This window comes from Gymnoscopelus braueri, assembly GCF_963280865.1.
Source record: "Gymnoscopelus braueri genome assembly, chromosome: 3".
NCBI lineage: Eukaryota > Metazoa > Chordata > Actinopteri > Myctophiformes > Myctophidae > Gymnoscopelus > Gymnoscopelus braueri.
The window spans coordinates 57,763,824-57,783,750 of record NC_137612.1 but is presented as its reverse complement, the minus strand read 5'-3'; the positions used below and the strand labels follow the sequence as shown (position 1 = coordinate 57,783,750).

Below are 19,927 nucleotides of genomic sequence, written 5' to 3'. Positions count from 1 at the left end.
AAAAAATAATGTGTTTTTTTCTTTTAAACCTTGAAAAATAAGTATAAAATAGGCGTGGTGTATTAGGCTAGATGTAGTGGAGTAGAAATATATCGTATTTAAAAATGGACATAGCTTTAAGTTAAATAAGAGTAGGCTACTTCTAAATTGTGCTCAATAGTAAATCCAGCATACTTTCTCAGTTTTTTTCAAAGTGAAAGTGTGTGAATGTCAATCAAAAGTGTTTACGTCCTCATCATGTACTCATTATATCATTACTTCCTCGATAGAGGGTCTGCCGCGCAGCATTCATGCTCCAGTTGTAGTATAGTTGAGATAAAGTAGGCTAACCTGTGAATATTATCATCCTTATTCATTCCTTCTGTTGTGATAAAGCAGCCTATAATATTCTGAAAGTAAGTGCCTGTTTCATTTATATCTTAACTTTAACATACATGATCCTGTGTGATATGTCGTTGCTGTCGGGCAGAAACCTCTTATCTCATTTTTTATTTTTTATTTACATTTATTTTATAAAATGAGTGGCCAAACAAATGTTGTAATGACATTTAAGGCCTAATATTTCTATAATTGCTACACATTGCAACAAAATATGTGTATATCCAGTCATTTACATGAAGGTTAATATAGCCTAGGTGTATTGTGTACCGTGTACTTAAAGGGATACTTCACTTTCGGGCCGGGGACACATTTAAAAAAAATATTAAAAATAAATGAAAAAAGTTATGGAAAATTCATGGCCCCCTCACACATTAGTAGGACACTCTAATGCGTGAGGGGGCCATGAATTTTCCATAACTTTTTTCATTTATTTTTAATATTTTTTTTAAATGTGTCCCCGGCCCTAAAGTGAAGTATCCCTTTAAGTACAGATTCTGAGGATCTGTACTTTACTTGAGTATTCGATTTTTTTGATACTTTACTCTTACTCTTACTCTTACTTGAGTACATTTCCATGATAAATATTTTACTTTTACTCAAGTACATTTCTAGGAAGGCAGTAAAGTACTGAGTACTTTTAGGTTGGCTGTTTATTTTTTCTTCCCTAAAATGCTATTGACCACACCTTTGCTCTCACACTAGCCGTGTTTATGGCTTCCCCCTCCGCTCGCCTCTTTGTTACTTGTATGGGTGTATAGGAGTAAAAGTATTTAGTTATGGTTCCTCAGTCATTTCTATTTTCGTTTTTATAGGTGTTTCTGCAGGCTTTGTATAATTCTACAAGCACATCTACAAGCACATCAGTGCATGCAGTGCAGGTGGTTTCAGAGAGTTACTTCTCTGAAACAAGAGTTACAAGGTCCTATAAATTCATTGTGAAAACATCACAGCAATTAATTGATATGAAAATTAAGAAATGAACTTCTACTTTTACTTTTACTTTAAGTATTTTTAAAAGCATGTATTCTAAAAATAATGACATGAGATCTACTTAAAGAGGTACTATGTAACTTTTGTTTTAATGAATACAATTAATTTTTTTCCAATCTGTATTGTAGAGTATGTTAATACAATATAACTTATACAATTGGGGCAGTTATATTTTGTCTCCCTGCTCTTCTATTGAGACATTTAGATTGTGTCAAAGGTCATGTCTCACCTAGACACAGGATCTGACATGAATTTTGACCAGATGTGTTAGTATAGGAAATCAAAGGTTGTGTGTATGGAGACCAATCAAGTCAACTTGTCTCTGTGCCAACTTGTTTTGACAGAAGTTCGCCGCTGTGCATGTCGGCGTCATCTTGTTTTGGTGAAGTTAACGGTTGTGCATGTGGGTATATGCAAATGCAGATAACAGCTTCTTCTTTGTGACCACACAGAGGATGTGGTCACAAAGAACCAGTGGCGGAACAACTGAAAGCCGGGCCGGTAGGCACGGCACACTGATCAGCCCCCCCCCCCCCCCTGCGCACACACGCACAGCCCGTGCGCGTGCTCGTTTTTGTGTTACTTTATTTCGGTTTTAGGGTTAGGGTGAGCTTCCAACAGTGTATTGGGGTGCCTCAAATATATTTGCAGTTCCATGTAAGCTGGTGAATCTCTGGGAAAGTTGCTGAGAGGCGGCCGCGGAGAGGCGGAGCACGCAAAGTGCGTCTAATTCTAATAAAATAAAGGTCCACGTGATCTGATGGCCCGGGCCCCCGGAGTCCCGGGCCCGTAGGCGGCCGCCTACCTGGCCTACCTGGCCTACCCGGACGCTCCGCCACTGCAAAGAACCACATGCCTTGCAAGTCACACAAACAACACCTGCCTCTCTGCAACCACCATCTCTGTAGGCATGGATACCAATTTATGTTGGGTTTTATTCTTTTTTGCTTTGCTTTGACTTGTGCAGCACTGGTCAACTAAGGTTGCCCGAGTCTCTGACATGCAGCAGAGAATGCAAGGAAACTATTGGCAGTAGAAATGGAGTGCAGAACGATCTGCCTCAAGCTCTATGCAAGAAAACAAAAGTATCAGTATTTAATACAGAGGCCATTGCCACTGCCGAGTACTTTGTACTTTGTACTTTGTCCACCTCTGACTGTGTATGTACTGTTCAAATCATGTATAGGCTACTTTACACTATTTCCGATTGTAACATGCAAGTTATCTCTTGATTGGTCAATGCCATCATGACATCATCGCGTCAGTATGTGACGAGTGCCGTAATGAACATGCCCAGGAAGTAAAACTCTCTCTTGCCCAGACTAGAGAGAGTTGGTTGATAAACTGCTCACCTTGAGTATCTTTGGTCTGCAAATCTTTTCTTTAATGTTGCTGAGTTAACATCAACATGGTTGTCTGCATGTATCTGTTCATCATTAGTTTACATCGTTTTGACACGCTGCGCTTTAGTTCTGTTCTGTAAACAACGCCAAAGCAGCGGTGCGCAGATCGGTCCAATTGTAACACGCTATCTTTTTAGGTGTAATCGATGTATTTTCCCATAGAATTCACTTAAACGCTCGAACTGGTACATCCGGTAATATTTAATAATTTCCTTGAACCTTGATACATATCACATCCTTGGTAACAGTTGCTTGAATTGATTTAAGCTGAAAACAATTTGTTTAATGAAGTTTTTTAGCGGCGTTACATTTGTAGATCATACTGTTACAATTAGTCTCATATGCACTTAAAATGTAACATCGGAACAGTGTCCACTTTCGGTTTAATAACTCACAACCTGTTTTATCAATTGAAGTGGTTCATGATAGTGGACACTGGACATGTGAAGGTCCTTTTCTTGAAAATATCACGTAGGTAAAACAATCGCTGAGTAAAAGAGTGAAAAGTGAAGAATGTTACAAAAGAGGCGGCTCTCCCCTACCTTTATTAGAAGCAGCTGGTTGTGCATTACGTTTAAAAAAAAATTGCTCCCGTTTTAGGATTATTACGGTCATTTCCGTGTCGCGCGGCCCAATTATTAGTTACGTTAATGTTTGGGCTGGGCGATCGCTCACGTGCATGTGTATGTGCGAGCGTGTGCACGTGCGCCTGACGTTGCACTCCATTAGTTAAAACATCCACAGTACACCCCTGTCTATCTTCATATTATAGCCTACATTGATATAGAAAGAGGAAGTCATAGAGTTTACAAATTAAGACTTGTGCAGTCACAGTTACCAACAGCACTTAACGCTTGCTAATTTTCAGCATTATTTTATTGATGGGCTGAGTACAATCCCACTTGTTACAGCCAAACTTCCATTTGCGAGAGGCGCTTACGTGCGCGTTCGGGAAACACCCATAACTTAAGGCAGCCTTCTTACCGGAGCCATCGTAGGGACCACACGTAACTCGCTATGCAGGATCTCTTTGGGCAACGCTGCCCTTGTCTCTTCACTGAATCAATAATCATCTTCTAGTTTCTAATAATATATAAAAAAAAAAAAAAAATCATCCAACATATAGAAATACTTCTATATCAGTCTAAAAATGGTGTATGTAAATAACAAGGTAAATGGTTCATAAGCGATGATATACTTTCTTCTATTCAGGGATCAGCATGGAGGCTACAGCTGAACCATCCACAAGTCATTCTCCTGTTCAATGCAACAAAAAGGGTGCCAAAGGTAAAACCTCAATACTTTTTATACTATTCTCAATTTTAAGCCAGCGCGCCAAATAGCTGATGCATAGAGAGAGAGACAGACAGACAGACAGACAGACAGACAGACAGACAGACAGACAGACAGACAGACAGACAGACAGACAGACAGACAGACAGACAGACAGACAGACAGACTCTGTTCTCTGTTCATAAATTAAATGTCCAACTTCATCATACAAGAGTGACTCACAAAACGAGTTAAAATGGAAGATCTACAAGCTCACAACGCGTTGCAATGTGACATGTTGTGAGCTTGCAGCTATTTGGACTTGTGAGGTTTCCACCCGACAGCGATGATATGCTGTCTATCAACATTGGGTCGTAAATGACTACATGAAATCAGGATTACTTACTCACATTACACAAAATAAGTAACTATTATCAGCCCAGATTACATTTGGAAAATGTAATACATTAAAGGTCCTACACCACGAATTTTAACTTTTCCTTATTTTTTGTGTGTTTTTGGCCTCCCCTACCTCTCTTCTATCCCCCAAAATACCCAAGTTTGAGCACTCAGGCTTTCTCAGCATATCTTGGGATTTCTGTAAATTCGTCTCACAACGGGCCAATGTTTTCAAGCTACCTTGACAATCTACAATCTACAATTACAATCTACGATCTACAATCTCACAATGCGTCGCGATGCGACGCATTGTGAGCTGGTAGATCTGCTATTTTCAAAAGACTTGTATACATTTGAAAACTTGAAATGGGACATTTTGTATTATGAGTACTTTTACTTTTGGTACTTTAAATACACTTTGATGCAAATACTTTTATACTTTGACTCAAGTACATTTTAAATTCCGTACTTTTACTTGTAAGAGAGTATTTGTACATTGCGGTATTGATACTTTTACTTAAGTACTTTAGTGTGTGTGTGTGTGTGTGTGTGGGGGGGGGGAGTATATCTGAGGTAGATAGTGTTGATTTAGGCTCAAACCTTTTGAAAAACATTTGAGGGACATAAACAATATGATATTAAATATTAAATATTTATTTTAAATGCATGGTGTAGATCCTTTAACTGAATTAGATTATAGTTACGTTTGTCAAGGTAGCTTGAATACACTTTTGATTACATCTTTACAATAAGGCTATATTCAAGTCTCCTTTCTCAATAAAGACTCCTGTCATCTCAATCCACACCTCAGCTTCTGACCACCATGCCCCCTTCCTATGACTGACTGACAGACAGACAGACAGACAGACAGACAGACAGACAGACAGACAGACAGACAGACAGACAGACAGACAGACAGACAGACAGACAGATAGATAGATAGATAGATAGATAGATAGATAGATAGATAGATAGATAGATAGATAGATAGATAGGGACACATACATATTGAATTTGTTTTTTCTTATATTTCAGCTGATGACCTCCATCTGTCAGAGATGAGAATTATACTTCTGGGATGTAAAGGGTCAGGGAAGAGTTCATCAGCAAACACCATCCTGGGTAGAGGGGATTTTAGGTTAGAGAGAGCAGCTCAGTGTGAGAAGAGACAGGGAGACGTTGCAGGAAGACAGGTGACTGTGGTTGACACTCCAGGATGGTGGATGGGTTATCCTCTAAAATACACATCTGAGCTGATCAAACAGGAGATAGTTCTTAGTGCATCTCTGTGTCCTCCAGGACCACATGGCCTCCTCCTGGTTATAGGTGTGGACACCTCATATAATGTTGTTTGTAAATCAGTAGAGGAGCACATGGAGCTTCTCGGCGAGAGAGTGTGGAGTCACACCATAATACTGTTCACCTGTGGAGACAGTCTAGGAGATACATTAATTGAGCAGTACATTGAGAGTGAAGGAAATGCCCTCCAGAGGCTTGTTGAGAAATGTGGGAACAGGTATCATGTCTTCAACAATAAGAACAGGGGTGATGACACTCAGGTCACAGAGCTACTGGGGAAGATAGAGGAGATGGTGGCAGGAGATAAACAGAGCTGTTTTGAGATAGACAGAAGAGTGTTAGAGGAGACTGAGAAGAAAATGAGAACACAGGATGAAAGAGCAACACAACGACAGATAAAGAAAGAACGAGAGAGCATCAGTTCAATGATGGGTATGTCATTCTTTTATTGAAATCACATATATCACTAACACACTTTTCATGTACACAGACACTGCATGACCTTTTAATCAATGCTCACCATGATGACAAATACAATCATATGAGCACATTTACAGTAGATACAGAAAACCAAGTAACAATCCACTTTGTTTTTATATGCTAAAAGTGTAATTTGAGACATGTTAACCATGCACTGAGAGTGAATAGAGAGATACATTCACTATTCTCTGTTCACCACTCACGGCAAGTGATAAAGATGATATACGCTATTTTCCTATTGCACATATTCAAGATGTTATTTTACTGCAGGCCAATTATCACCAGGCTATGTTTATATTTACAGTATTATATATACTGTCTATCCACAGGGTTGGGTTTTAACTGACTACATGTGATCGGGATTATATAAACAAATTATGCAAAATAAGTATCAGCAATCAGCCCAGATTACATTTTGGAAAATGTAATCTAAAAAAGAAAAGAAAAAGAAAAAAGAAATATATATGTATATATATATATATATATATATATATATATATATATATATATATGATTGATTGATTGATATATACATTAATTAAATTAGACAACGGTTACATTTGTAAGATGGAATAACATTTTGATCACATATTTAAAGTATGGCAATTTTCAACCCCCATCCCTGAGAGCTGGGTCCCCTTTCTCAATAAAGACCCCTGTCATCCCAATCCACACCTCAGCTTCTGTCCCTATGTCCCTCCTTCGGATTGATTGATTGATTGATTGATTGATTGATTGATTGATTGATTGATTGATTGATTGATTGATTGATTGATTGATTGATTGATTGATTGGTTGATTGGTTGGTTGGTTGGTTGGTTGGTTGGTTGGTTGGTTGATCGATCGACCCAGCTCTCAGGGATGGGGGTTGAAAATTGCCATACTTTAAATATGATTGATTGATTGATTGATTGATTGATTGATTGATTGATAGATTGATTGATTGATCGAAAGACATAAATATTGCATTTGTTCTTTCTTATATTTCAGGTGATGACCTACATCTGTCAGAGATGAGAATTATACTTCTGGGATATAATGATTCAGGAAAGAGTTCATCAGGAAACACCATCCTGGGTAGAGAGGATTTTAGGTTAGAACAGCGGAGAAGAGACAATGATAAGAGACAGGGAGACGTTAAAGGGAGACAGGTCACTGTGGTCAACACTCCAGGATGGTGTATGAATTATCTTCTAAAAGAAACACCTGAGCTGATCAAACAGGAGATAGTTCTTAGTGCATGTCTGTGTCCTCCAGGTCCACATGGTCTCCTCCTGGTTATAGATGTGGACACCTCATATAATGCTGCTAGTAAATCAGTAGAGGAGCACATGCAGCTTCTCGGTGAGAGAGTGTGGAGTCACACTATAATACTGTTCACCTTTGGAGACAGTCTAGGAGATAAATCTATTCAGCAGTACATTGAGAGTGAAGGAGAGGCCCTACAGAGGCTTGTTGAGAAATGTGGGAACAGGTATCATGTCTTCAACAATAAGATCACGGGTGATGACACTCAGGTCACAAAACTGCTGGACAAGATAGAGGAGATGGTGGCAAGAAATGGAGGAGGCCATTATGAAACAGTACTTTCCCTAGCCCGTGAGTATTCAACTGTTGATGTTCTATTGAACTCAATGCTGACATGCTCACAAAACTAACATGGAAATGTTTATCTGAAATGTTAGATTAAAATCTACACCCAAAAAAATTAAGAAAAAATGGACCTACAGTACCATTTGGTTTTATTTGTACACTCTCAGAGTTACAGACCCGTAATGGTCCATTTGGTTCCATATATACACTTCAGTGTTACAGACCCGTAATGGTCCATTTGGTTCCATTTGTACACTCTGGGTTACAGACCCATAAGGGTCCATTTGGATTCTAATTATCAATCATGTAGCTGAGGACCCCCGGGGCCATGCACTTCAAGGACCTCTCGGGTTACCCAGAACGCACGTTGAGAAACAGAAGATCCATCCATCCATCTACTCACAAAATCTCTGTCTGCCTGTCACACCCAATTTGTCCCTGGCGTAACTCGGATATCGTGTGACTATTCAGTCTCAAACTTGTCTCATATAAGAGGTGTACAGTGCCAAATGACAATTTGGACATACCAATGGCTTCCGAGAACCGAAAAACCATGAATATCTGTATCTGTCAGCTCGCGGGTCTGAGAACGAGGCAGAAATTGTGTGTTTGGGAAATCGTATGCATTGGCTTCCCTGACTGGCCAACCCAAACAGCTTCACGGAGTTAGAGTGTCACGTCACGTTTGTGCCGCTAAGGCAGTATAAATCCCTGACTGGTTAAACTGACCTGTTGGCCCAACTGATTGGCCAAACTTTGCATAAAGTAGGTGGCGCATAGTCAATATAAATGGAACGACTTGCATCGTTCCTGACATGCATGGTCCCTAGTAGGCCTTCTTGAACGCCAACAGGGTTTCTCCCCAGCAGACGGCACTGTACGGCATCATGATTAATGCCGTATACCAATCTGTCACAGAGCATGTTATCCAATACTGCCCTGAAATCACAATGTTCAAATAGCTGCCGAAGCTCTGCTTGAACCCTACACTCTTGGACTATACCAGAGTGTTTGGGCTTGTAGTGGGTTCCCATGAGCAGGACCAGTTCATCATATGGAATATTATCATTAGCTTCCTTATCATCTTATAAGTATTTGTCCCACACACACAGCGCATTTTAGCCTGCTCAGTAATTCCATTTGCAGAGAGATGAGACATTAGCAGTGTCCCAACTTCTCCTCATACTCCGTCCGGTCCTTGTTACCCTCCACAAACTCACTGACGTACTGACGTACATTCACCGAGACACTGTGGCCCTCGCCTTCATTCTGCTCCTCATCAGCACTACTGCTCATCCTCAAAAAATGTATCCAGTTCACCTCGTCACAAAAAAATTCTTTAAAGGTATCATGACATTCATTTTCACTTTTTTTATTTTCAATGTTTTATTTGGGGTTTTATGACCTCAATTACACCCAAAAAAACTGAACTTAGAACATTCAGTGGATTTTCTGTGGTCTGGGGTTTTCTGAATAATTAGGCTGAAAAGTAATCTGAGCTTGGCCCTTCGACAGTGAGGTCACAGTCGATTAATCCCGCCCACCAGCGACACCCGCAGGCAAAGATTTCTTTTTTCATTGCAGTTGAAAAGGCTTTAGAAATGTGACAGAAAAACACCTGCCATGGATCACTGGAATGGAATTTTCACTTAAAACTTTTTGTACACTTTTGAAGGACCAGGACAAAGACTTTGAATGTTGTGTAAAAGTGAATGTCATTAAACCTTTAAAAATGTGGTCACTACTTATAAAACAGCCACTCACAGGGCCTGTTCTGCTTAAAAGGACCACCTAGATTGAACCATTAGATTGAGGGCACATGTGTTAAGAGTGTGGACAAATGAGATTGGAGGGTGAATGAGGCCTGACTTGACTGCCTGAACTATCACAATGCTCAATTTTTACACGGGAAAGCTTGCTGTCTATTCCATTGATTACTGTATGTAACTTTGTTGGAACCAACAACTAGTTGGCTACTATAGCTTATATCAAACTGAGTTTGTCACACTTAGTTATTCATTTGCAAATATTCCAGTAATTGAGGGATGCAAAGTATTTCTCTTTTAAAACATAGAATGTTCAGAAAGTTGTTTAAATGTTTTCCCTACAGAGTGCATAACTCATCTTTCATTCCACTTATCTTCAGCAAGTGTCTTTGTCGACAAACACAGCGGTTTTCTGATTGAGAATGTGACCATGGTCGACCCCATCCTTGATCTGCTTCATAATGAGTGTGTCATCACCCAAGAGGTCTGCAATTATGTGAGGTCTTCTAAGCCCAACGCTATGGAGATGATGATGGATCTCTATACATTTCTGCATGACAATGAGTCCAAAGACATTTTCTACAGAGGTCTTGAAGAAAATGAGCCGTTCCTTCTCAAAATTCTGAGGTAATTATGATTTAAATTAATTTTAAGGCCAGACATTTTACTATTTCAAGAGAATGCAACTTTTCAGGCAATGCCTTCAGTGCTGTATATAATTCTTCTTTCTATTTCCAAGTGCTCCGCATTTTTTTTTATTGTTTTTTATTGTTTTTCAGCCAGGCTTTTCTATTACCCAGCATTATCATGATGGGGTTGTTGTTGTTTTTACGTTTTTATTGTGGTGTAAACTTTATGTGAGGTGCATTTGAGGTGGTCTTCTGGATCCTGATTGTATCTACTCTTTCTTTATACAATTCTTTTCATTCAGTTCATAATTCTTAAAGGTTTAATGACATTCACTTTTACACCACATTCAAAGTCTTTGTCCTGGTCCTTCAAAAGTGTACAAAAAGTTTTAAGTGAAAATTCCATTCTAGTGATCCATGGCAGGTGTTTTTCTCTCACATTTCTAAAGCCTTTTCAACTGCAATGAAAAAATAAATCTTTGCCTGCGGGTGTCGCTGGTGAGGGATTTTGCCTGTCAATCATCGCCTCTGCTCCGCCCCCCCCAAAGGAAAGGATAGGGGAGGGGAGGGGCGAGGAGGAGAGTGGGTGGGATTAATCGACTGTGACCTCACTGTCGAAGGGCCAAGCTCAGATTACTTTTCAGCCTAATTATTCAGAAAACCCCAGACCACAGAAAATCCACTGAATGTTCTAAGTTCAGGTTTTTTGGGTGTAAATGAGGTCATAAAACCCCAAATAAAACATTGAAAATAAAAAAAGTGAAAATGAATGTCATGATACCTTTAAATAAGTTAGATGGCTCTTTTGAATGCATCTCTCTCGCGCGCTCTCTCTCTCTCTCTCTCTCTCTCTCTCTCTCTCTCTCTCTCTCTCTCTCTCTCTCTCTCTCTCTCTCTCTCTCTCTCTCTCTTTCTCCACCCACCCCCCTTACTGGTGATAGAGGAACAAGTGGCAGAGAGAATACTGGTGACAGAGGAAAGAGGGCCAGAAGTGAGACTAGTGGTGACGAAGGAACAAGTACCCGACAGACTACTGGTGACAGAGGAACAAGTGGCAACAAATTTAAGACGGTGATCCTGATAATGGATAGTTTTGCAATCAGTTAGCTGATATCATTATTTAGTTAATTAACAGTTATTTAAAATTATTATTTATATTTTTTACTGTTTTTTTTTCAAGTAAAAAAAAAGCATTATGTGGGTCATCATACCTGTATTTCAGCATTAGTCTACACTAGAGTAATGCTGAAATGCAGTTATGATGACCTACATCTTCCCAGATAGCATAGGCTAAGTTAAACAGTCTGGGGTAAATGACAATAAGATCATGGCGGCTGTGAAGGTTCAACCATTTTACTGGATTAATTTCCGTTGATAGGGAAACATCTCTGAAGATGCTCTCCATTTTTCCTAAAGAGTAACATGGAGCAGTTGAATCGTGTTCTTATTTGTGTCCCCATCCATGCATAATGGATCCCTTGAATGCATGGCTGCTTGTATTTTAAGTGATTAGCATGTTGCTCGTGATGCTGTTGTATTTGGGCACGTTTCACATACTGAAAGTTTACATGTGAATTTGTCATGGTCCTTTGTTAAACGGTCCCAAACCAAGTTGTTCTTTGTGCATTTAAATTTATTTCGATCTTGCTCTCCATCTAGTAGAACTAGTAGTCTTCCCTGTGCGGAAAAACAAATGTATGATTATTCAAATTAACCAACAAGCTGATAAGTATATTCAAATATTTATTAATAAACGGCTAACCGAATAACCATTGACATCCCTAACAACTCATATTCAATTGTATTGATTCAGTGACTCCTGTAACAATATTTTCTCTGCTCAGAGCCGATCTGTCTGTCTGTCTGTCTGTCTGTCTGTCTGTCTGTCTGTCTGTCTGTCTGTCTGTCTGTCTGTCTGTCTGTCTGTCTGTCTGTCTGTCTGTCTGTCTGTCTGTCCCATGGACGGATTTTGAACCTGGCCAATGGGTCCAGTGCCCAGGGGGTTCCTCATTCTGTATCTCAATCTTAATATTAATAAATTATCATTTCATTGTGTGTGTGTGCGTGCGTGCGTGCGTGCGTGCGTGCGTGCGTGCGTGCGTGCGTGCGTGCGTGCGTGTGTGTGTGTGTGTGTGTGTGTGTGTGTGTGTGTGTGTGTGTGAATGAACATCAGAACATTTACTGATTATCTGTTTCCTGAATGCTTTCTGTCTTTCAGACCAGTTTTTCGCCCACAGAACAGGCAACCAATGAATACAGGTACAGTAAATCATTTTGCAGCTTCATTGATACCTTCCATTTGTGTCTTTGAGCCCATCAGCTGATCACTAACCACAGCTGAGTCTTCCTGTTTATTTTGAACCAACCACTGGGATTGTAAATGAACTGGATGCAACGTGTGGTAAGATAACAACAGTGGTGTAAAGTAATTATACTTTTGAGGTACTTTTACTTTACTAAAGTATTTCCAATTTTCAATACTTTTACTTCTACTCCACTACATCTCAGAGGCAAATATTGTACTTTTACTCCATCATAATTAATTGAAAACTTTAGTTACTAGTTACTTTGTAGATTTTGATTATTATTACAAAACATACATTAACCACTTCAGCCCTATATACATTTCGGCCATTTGAAAAGAAAGATTTGTATACATTTTTACATTTGAAAACTTTCTGACATTCTGCATAATGAGTACTTTTACTTTTGTACTTTAAGTATATTTTGATACCAATATTTGTATACTTTTACTCAAGTAATTTTTGAATTTCAGACTTTTACTTTAGTCAATATATTATATATTATATATGTTTAAATGGTTGTTTTGTGTCACAGGTTCAAGTTCCCGGGGGCGGGGCTGTTCCAGTGCAGTCAGACAGGGCTGGGGTTTACAACCACAGGGGAAGGAGAAGTCCTCCACAGGATTGTTCAGTGGGATGACAGACAGGTCCAGCCAACAGGAAAGACCCCTGCAGGACCCCTGTATAGCATCCAGTGTCCTCAGGATACTATCTGCCAGCTGCACCTGCCACACTGTGATATAAGACCTGGTAAAGGTCGGTAAATACATAAAAAACATAACTTGTGTTTTATTCTGATGATGTGAGTCCGCCCTAAGACATTGAACCCCTAACTGCTCCTGATGAGCAGGTTGGTGTCTTGCATGTTTTTTTTTTGTGAAACCAATCTATCCAATCCAAAAAAAAATGTTTCCTGTTCAAAGCAACACAGTATAACAGACAAAGACAATTATGTTGAAATCCAATGTGGATTGTTGTATTTGATCACATTTGTCTGTCATGGCATGGATATGTCTTCCTGTTGAACTGAGTTGGTTTAGGCATGTGATTAAAAATCCCTCTTTTTCATGATTATTATTATTATATTTTTTTTACATAAAATGGAATTTATAATGTTTCAAAACCTCTTCACAGGTGATCTGTCTGTGGCCCACATCACAGACGAAGGGCTGCACCTCTTAGAACCACAGGAAGTGACCCAGACTCATGTGATTGTAAATGTGACCCACCTGTCTTTCTATGGGATCCTGAGGAGGATTGAGAACTACATGTGGTCAACATGTGGTCAAGTTCTGCTGTTCCTTCGACCACCAGGAGAGGGGAAACAGATACTGAGTGTATTTCTGCTGCCAGGCAATCTGCCCATCGAAGAGGTAAAATATGTTTTCTGTTAAGTAGTTAAAATAGAGATAATAGAGAGTTTAATTTATTTTGCCTGATTTTACTAAACGATTAAATGGATTCTGATTAGGGATGCACCGATATGGGAATTCCGTGCCGATACCAATGGTTTAAAATAACAATTTAGCCGATAGCAATACCGATATGTGTTTATTTAGTTTTTGTTGTTATTATGTTTTGGTGCCAGAGAAACAAATCAATCTTTGTTATAAAAACTAACTGTTCACAATCTACAGCTTGGTAGACTGTAGATAACCAACACACAATTATAGCCAGCGAAAAATTGCTGCTTCCCAACAACAGATAAATATCAGCTGCCATTGGTGAATGTCAACTCATTTACAGATACCGGCAAATATTGGCCGATACCGATATGTGCCCGATATATCAGTGCATCTCTGTTTCTGATTTAAAAAAGAAAACCAGAGGCTGTTCCTCACTGTAGGTGTGGGGATATTTGACAACCAATACAAAACAAGGTTTATAAAAGAGCATTGTTAAAATTCCCTGGTATTGAGGGTAAAGACTCGTGAAGTGGTCTGTAGCTTGAAAAATCTGCCCACAAACTATGATTAAATCATCTGGTCAAATTATTTTTGTGTTATTGTAGGTGCAAGTGAAACATAAGAAGGATGAACACATCGACACCACCTCCGACTGTATCAATCTCACTCCAAACCATGGCTACAGCCTGCAATGTACTTCATATAAAGTACAACCCGAGGTATCACACAAAACATTTCATTTCTTTACTTTTGAAAGCAGTGTGAGTCAGGTAAACTGTCATATAACAGTATTGCGCATGTTGTGAGCTTGTGCTGTAGATTTATCTTCAGTATGTGGCAAAGTCATATGATGATGTATACATTATTATAGTAGTAATCACTTAATTTATGATAACTACCAGCTGAGTTCCTCGATTGGCCAGGTTGCCCCATTTTGACAAATAAAAGCCTGCCTGACCCAAAACTGGATAACAAATTTTTCGCGGTTCTGGGCGGATTGGGTTCGTTTTTTCCCCAGTTTTTGGTTTATTTATTTCGGTTTTAGGGTTGATTGGGCTGATTTTACCGATTTATTATGATGGGCTGGGGGGAGGGGGGGCGGCCGCACCCCCAGCACCCCTACTTCCCGCGGTACTGCCTTGATGGTCCTGTTGCATTAGCAGATCTTTTCTACATATTACAAATGATCAGCTGAAAAATGGCATGCCTTAGAAACATTGCTATCTTGATTAGTGCCATTAGGGCCTTTCAGTAGCATGGTAACCAGATCTGGCCAACTTGCATAGAAACCGTTTGAAAATGTATGCCCCCTTCCAAATCACTTTCGATGTATTAATTCAGCAAAGACCAAAGTCTCAACGTAGGTGTCATTTGAATCAAAGAAAGAAAGAAAAACATATAAAGTAAGACGTTTTTGGTGGCCATGTTCTTAGTTATCTTATTGTTGTGTTATTTGAATTGGGACCGGGCTTACATGTTTATGGTGATTAATGTTTTACATGCTCCTTATGCCTGTGCAAGTGCTAGTACTAGGTACTAGTAGTACACTTACTATTACTAATATTATTACTTCTGCTACAGCTGCAACCACTAGTACTGCTACAGAAACTCATTACAATAGTTAATACAGTTATCTCTGTTTTCAGACTGCGACTTATCGTCTGAACTATGGACCAAATTACCATCCAACATTTCAGGTGAAGATTATTCTTAAAGCAAAAGAGTTCACATTGGAATTACTGGGACCTGAGAAAGACGTGGTCTGGAAGCAAGACATCGACCTGGAAGGTAAAGGCAATAGGCTTATGCTATGCCTAGTTCATTAAGAAAGGTAGACTGACTCAAATTGTCACCACACATTACACGTGGACACACGGGGGGTCCATTATGCATTTAGCTACTGTATAACTGAGTCACTGTTGTAAGTGACTTGACAACTTTTTCAACTTTACTAGGCCATATCACACATTTTAATTAAAGCTGTTTAATTTCTTGCAGCACTACCCAAAGGAGCTACAGCATCTGTACCAGGTGAGTGCTGTTTAAAGTTGGTTGACCCTAAATGGAGACATTTCATGTTTTACCTACTAGCATTATTCGCTATCAATTACTATTCACAGACAGTCAAATGTGCAGCAACCAGATGATCAGCCAGTCTATGAATGTGACACTCACATTAGACAATTTGCAGACATTGTATGTGTAAGAACTTTGTGTACAGCAGCTTCAAGCACTGCAGGTGCTAAGAAAGACACCCAGGGGTGCTTTAACTTGGTAGTAACCCTGGGCTACGGGGTCCATGTGAGGATAATTGGCAGTTGTGTTCAACCGTGTGGTGTTTTTCTTTTCTAAAAATAGGCCCTCCCACTAATTTTGGAAGCCAATTACAGCCAAATGTAAAGAATTGCAAAAAGCAGTTTGATGCTAATTGTCATGACACCTGAGATCTCGTGTACCTCATTTGGTGTAGATTGTTTCTTGTTTCTGCAACAATCACTTTTGGCTCTACGTTGTTTATAAGCCCCTCAATATAGGCCCCTCCCACAAATTAAGGAACACAATTAAAGCCAATCGGTGGACTATCACTAATATGCATTTAACTACTGTATGCCTGTCACTGTCTCAAATAACTTAACAATTTACAGTTATTTTCTAACTTTACAAGGCCATATTACCTCACATTTGCATTTTAATTTGATTTGAATGCTGTTTTATTTCTTGCAGCACAACCTCAAGGAGCAGCTGCATCTGCACTCACCTGTCCCACAGGTAAGTGCTGTTTAGTATTATTCACTATTGATTCCCATTCAAAATTAATTAGTTTTCATTGCAGTCTCTATCGTATTATACAATTCGTATACTTTGGATTTTGATGTATTCATAATATGTTGTTAATTTTAATCAGTTAATTAGTTTTAACTGATTTTGTCATTAGAGGAGTACTTCATCCAAAAAAAAATGTTATCCTATTGTTACTCATCCTGTGATAGCTTGAATAGGCCAACTAGAATAATTGTTGTTTGTATAAGCTTCCTTTACGGTGAATGGAGAATAAAAAAACATTGAAAATACTTGATGAGAGGAAATAGGCGGAGAAGATTAACACCAAAACTATAGATGGGTTTCCGCGCGACGTCATCACAGAGCAGAGAGTGCAATCTGCGCATGCGGGAGGTAGAACGACCCGGAAGTGCCATTCACTCTATTGTTATTTTCGGGATTTAGATAGGCATAATGCTGCTATTATAGGCATAATAGGCATAATGCTGCTATTATATACAGACAGATCCAACTTCCGACAAATCATTTTTATTGAGTAAAGAAGATATTACAAACTGCATCATTTAATCTACTTTCATTAAACCCGGTGAAGACCATTTATTTTATCAACGTACAATGGCCAGAGATGCTGCGGGTAATAGCGCCCTCTACAGGCTCTTCCCTCCACTGCGCGCGCATCATCCTCTCATGTTTACTAACAGGAAACCCATCTATATCAACACACTGTTTATAAACTCCAAAACAATACTCTGCAAGTGTCTTGTATCCAGTCTTGTATCCAACTACTTCCGGGCTAAATCTTATCGGCATGAATGATGTGTGGGTTTGAACTGAGCTCCCATTGAAGCCTCATACATGTCACAGAAGTTGTTTAAAAAGTAAATTGTCTTCAGATAAAGCACAAAACACTTTGGATTATACTGTGAGTGTTGTTTTGGAGTTTATTAATATATTTATATAGTTTAGATTCTTATATAATTTTGCCTTTTTACTTCAGTTAATCAATATTTTCTTATATTTGGAATTCTTCATTCACCGTAAAGAAACAAACAACAATTCTCCCTGTATCCAAGCCATTGAGTAAATGATATGGTCTTGTACATGTCCTACAGCATATTGAAACAGATCTTTAAAATGTATTTTATACGATCCTCCATACGACTTTCCAATTGACATCCATACATTTGTCCACTGGAAGGCTTGTTGAATATTCCAGTGATTATGACATTTTAATTTCCATTAGCTTCAGAGACTCACTTTGTCGACCAACACAGAGTGTCCCTGGTTAACAGAGTGATGATGGTCGATTCCATCCTGGACCTGCTTCTTAGTGAGCGTTGCATCACCCAGGAGGGCTATGACAAAGTGAGTTCTAAGACCACCACTATGAACATGATGAGGGAACTCTATAAACTCCTGGATTCCAGCGGCTCAAAGGCCAAAGACATTTTCTACAAAGGTCTGGAGAAAAATGAGCCATTGCTTCTGGAGGATCTGATGAGTGACCAAGAAACTCCACCACCTCAACATCCCTCCACTTCTCATCAACTGCATTCGTAACTTCCTCATCAACAGACCACACAGACTGTACATCAAATCTCTTTGCCAAAAATAACAGATCTACAAGCTCACAATGTGTCGCAATGCGACCCTTAGAATACGGGTCAGGTTGTTAAGTAAGTGTACAGTAGGGTTGAAGTCCCCTTTTTGTAAGTCTACAAGTTACTTAGTGTTGTATCAAATGACCTGCTCAACCCTTTGGTTTGGAAAAACTCTTTGATGCAGCTTATATAATTGTGGTTGCATTGTGACTTGGTCAAATTGTATTAATATTAATAGCAGTGAGGTAATTCATAGGCAATTTTAGCCTCTGCCAGGAGGGGAGGCAGGATTTTTCCAAAATATTAATACATTTAATATTTGGTAAATGTTTTTAAGTAAAGTAAAGTGTACATGATTAGAACGTGCTTAAACAAGGTCTAATATTTCAACAAATTGCTACAAAAGTGATTTTTGGACATAAACAAGAAGTTGAAGGATAAAATGAATAATGATAATGATGTACCGTGCATGTTCACATCATGTATACTTTACATTACTTAAGACAATTTTTCAAATATTATTATTTTAAAACATTTTGTACAAAATGCCCAAATGTCCCTAAGTGCCCACCTATCCTGTATCCTCTGCAAATAGCAGGTGGGCTGGGCTCACAGATCAACAAATTGTCAACAGACAACACTATAAATCTACTGTTATCAGTATGGTTAATACAGAGCAAATATATCATCCTATATCATGAACACTGAATAAAAACGGTACTCCATCTGCAAAGTAGCCTATTTAAGCCAATAAAACAATTAAACTAGCAGAAAGTTGCAAAGTAAGCAAAACAAACAATGTAAATAATAATGTAACATTCCATGTAAGTGTCACAGCTTACTTACGTGTTATATCCTTCACACACATGTCAGGGTGATGGATATATCCATCACCCTAGACAATCCTTATTATTGTAGTTTGATTTAGATTGTCAGAGGAAAAACCTATGCTCGTTAACTCCTGCAGAGCAGAGATCAAAGAGAGAGAGCTCCATCCATGGTAGTCACTTTATTAACACCTTGTTATTAGTACCTGGCAGGCTTTCGTTTCATTTACAATGCCTAATTCCACTTGTATGCAAATGACAAATCCGTATGAGAACTCAATAAATAGCTAGATGAATCAATCAGAAAAAAAATAATATATTTTTTCATAATGATTTCCCCCCCCTTTTTGGGGGGGGGGGGGAATTTTCCAGTTGCATCACTACTCTGCTCACGTGGTTCCAGTATATATATATATATATATATATATATATATATATATATATATATATATATATATATATATATATATATATATATATATATATATATATATATATATATATATAATGGTTCAATATCGTATTGTATTTTTTGTTATTTTATAAGTAGTGAAATCAGCTCTAGGAGAAACTTGAAGGATGTAGTGATTTAGTTCAAGTAGACTGGGATCAACTAGCTTTGCAGATTGTAGATCCGGTCTAGGACGGATACGGAAACTGACTGTGTGCGTGGATGGATGTAACCGTGCAAATGACCGGATATTAGAAGGCGGGCTCGAAACCAAATATGAGCACTGAGCAGCAACCTTTTAACTCTATGGCAGCAACCAGAAACCATCTATGCTAGAAACAGCAAG

The 19,927-nt window shown here is 38.8% G+C and overlaps 1 protein-coding gene across 2 annotated transcripts; it reads left to right on the top strand.

Moving 5' to 3' along the window:
• Positions 1-268: 268 nt before the first annotated feature.
• On the top strand, positions 269-19,478 carry LOC308082360 (uncharacterized protein). 2 transcript variants are annotated; one of them, XM_080424085.1, is made up of 14 exons: positions 269-395; positions 3,987-4,061; positions 5,481-6,176; positions 7,215-7,823; positions 9,964-10,210; positions 11,154-11,283; positions 12,431-12,471; positions 13,051-13,265; positions 13,650-13,888; positions 14,527-14,640; positions 15,568-15,709; positions 15,920-15,952; positions 16,646-16,690; positions 17,946-19,478. In XM_080424085.1, exons 2-14 carry the CDS (start codon positions 3,995-3,997, stop codon positions 18,260-18,262), a joined length of 2,895 nt encoding a protein of 964 aa, XP_080280211.1. In that variant the 5' UTR covers positions 269-395; positions 3,987-3,994; the 3' UTR covers positions 18,263-19,478. The 2 variants fall into 2 exon arrangements, with proteins under 2 accessions (XP_080280211.1, XP_080280210.1); XM_080424084.1 differs by having other exon boundaries at positions 13,051-13,271.
• The last annotated feature ends 449 nt before the right edge of the window (positions 19,479-19,927 follow it).

Excerpts from the sequence above, each read along its gene's own strand:
- LOC308082360 (XM_080424084.1), top strand. The coding sequence starts at position 3,995 with ATGGAGGCTACAGCTGAACCATCCACAAGTCATTCTCCTGTTCAATGC. Across the intron at positions 7,824-9,963 it reads AACAGTACTTTCCCTAGCCC|CAAGTGTCTTTGTCGACAAA; the intron begins GTGAGTATTCAA and ends ACTTATCTTCAG. Across the intron at positions 16,691-17,945 it reads TGCACTCACCTGTCCCACAG|CTTCAGAGACTCACTTTGTC; the intron begins GTAAGTGCTGTT and ends AATTTCCATTAG.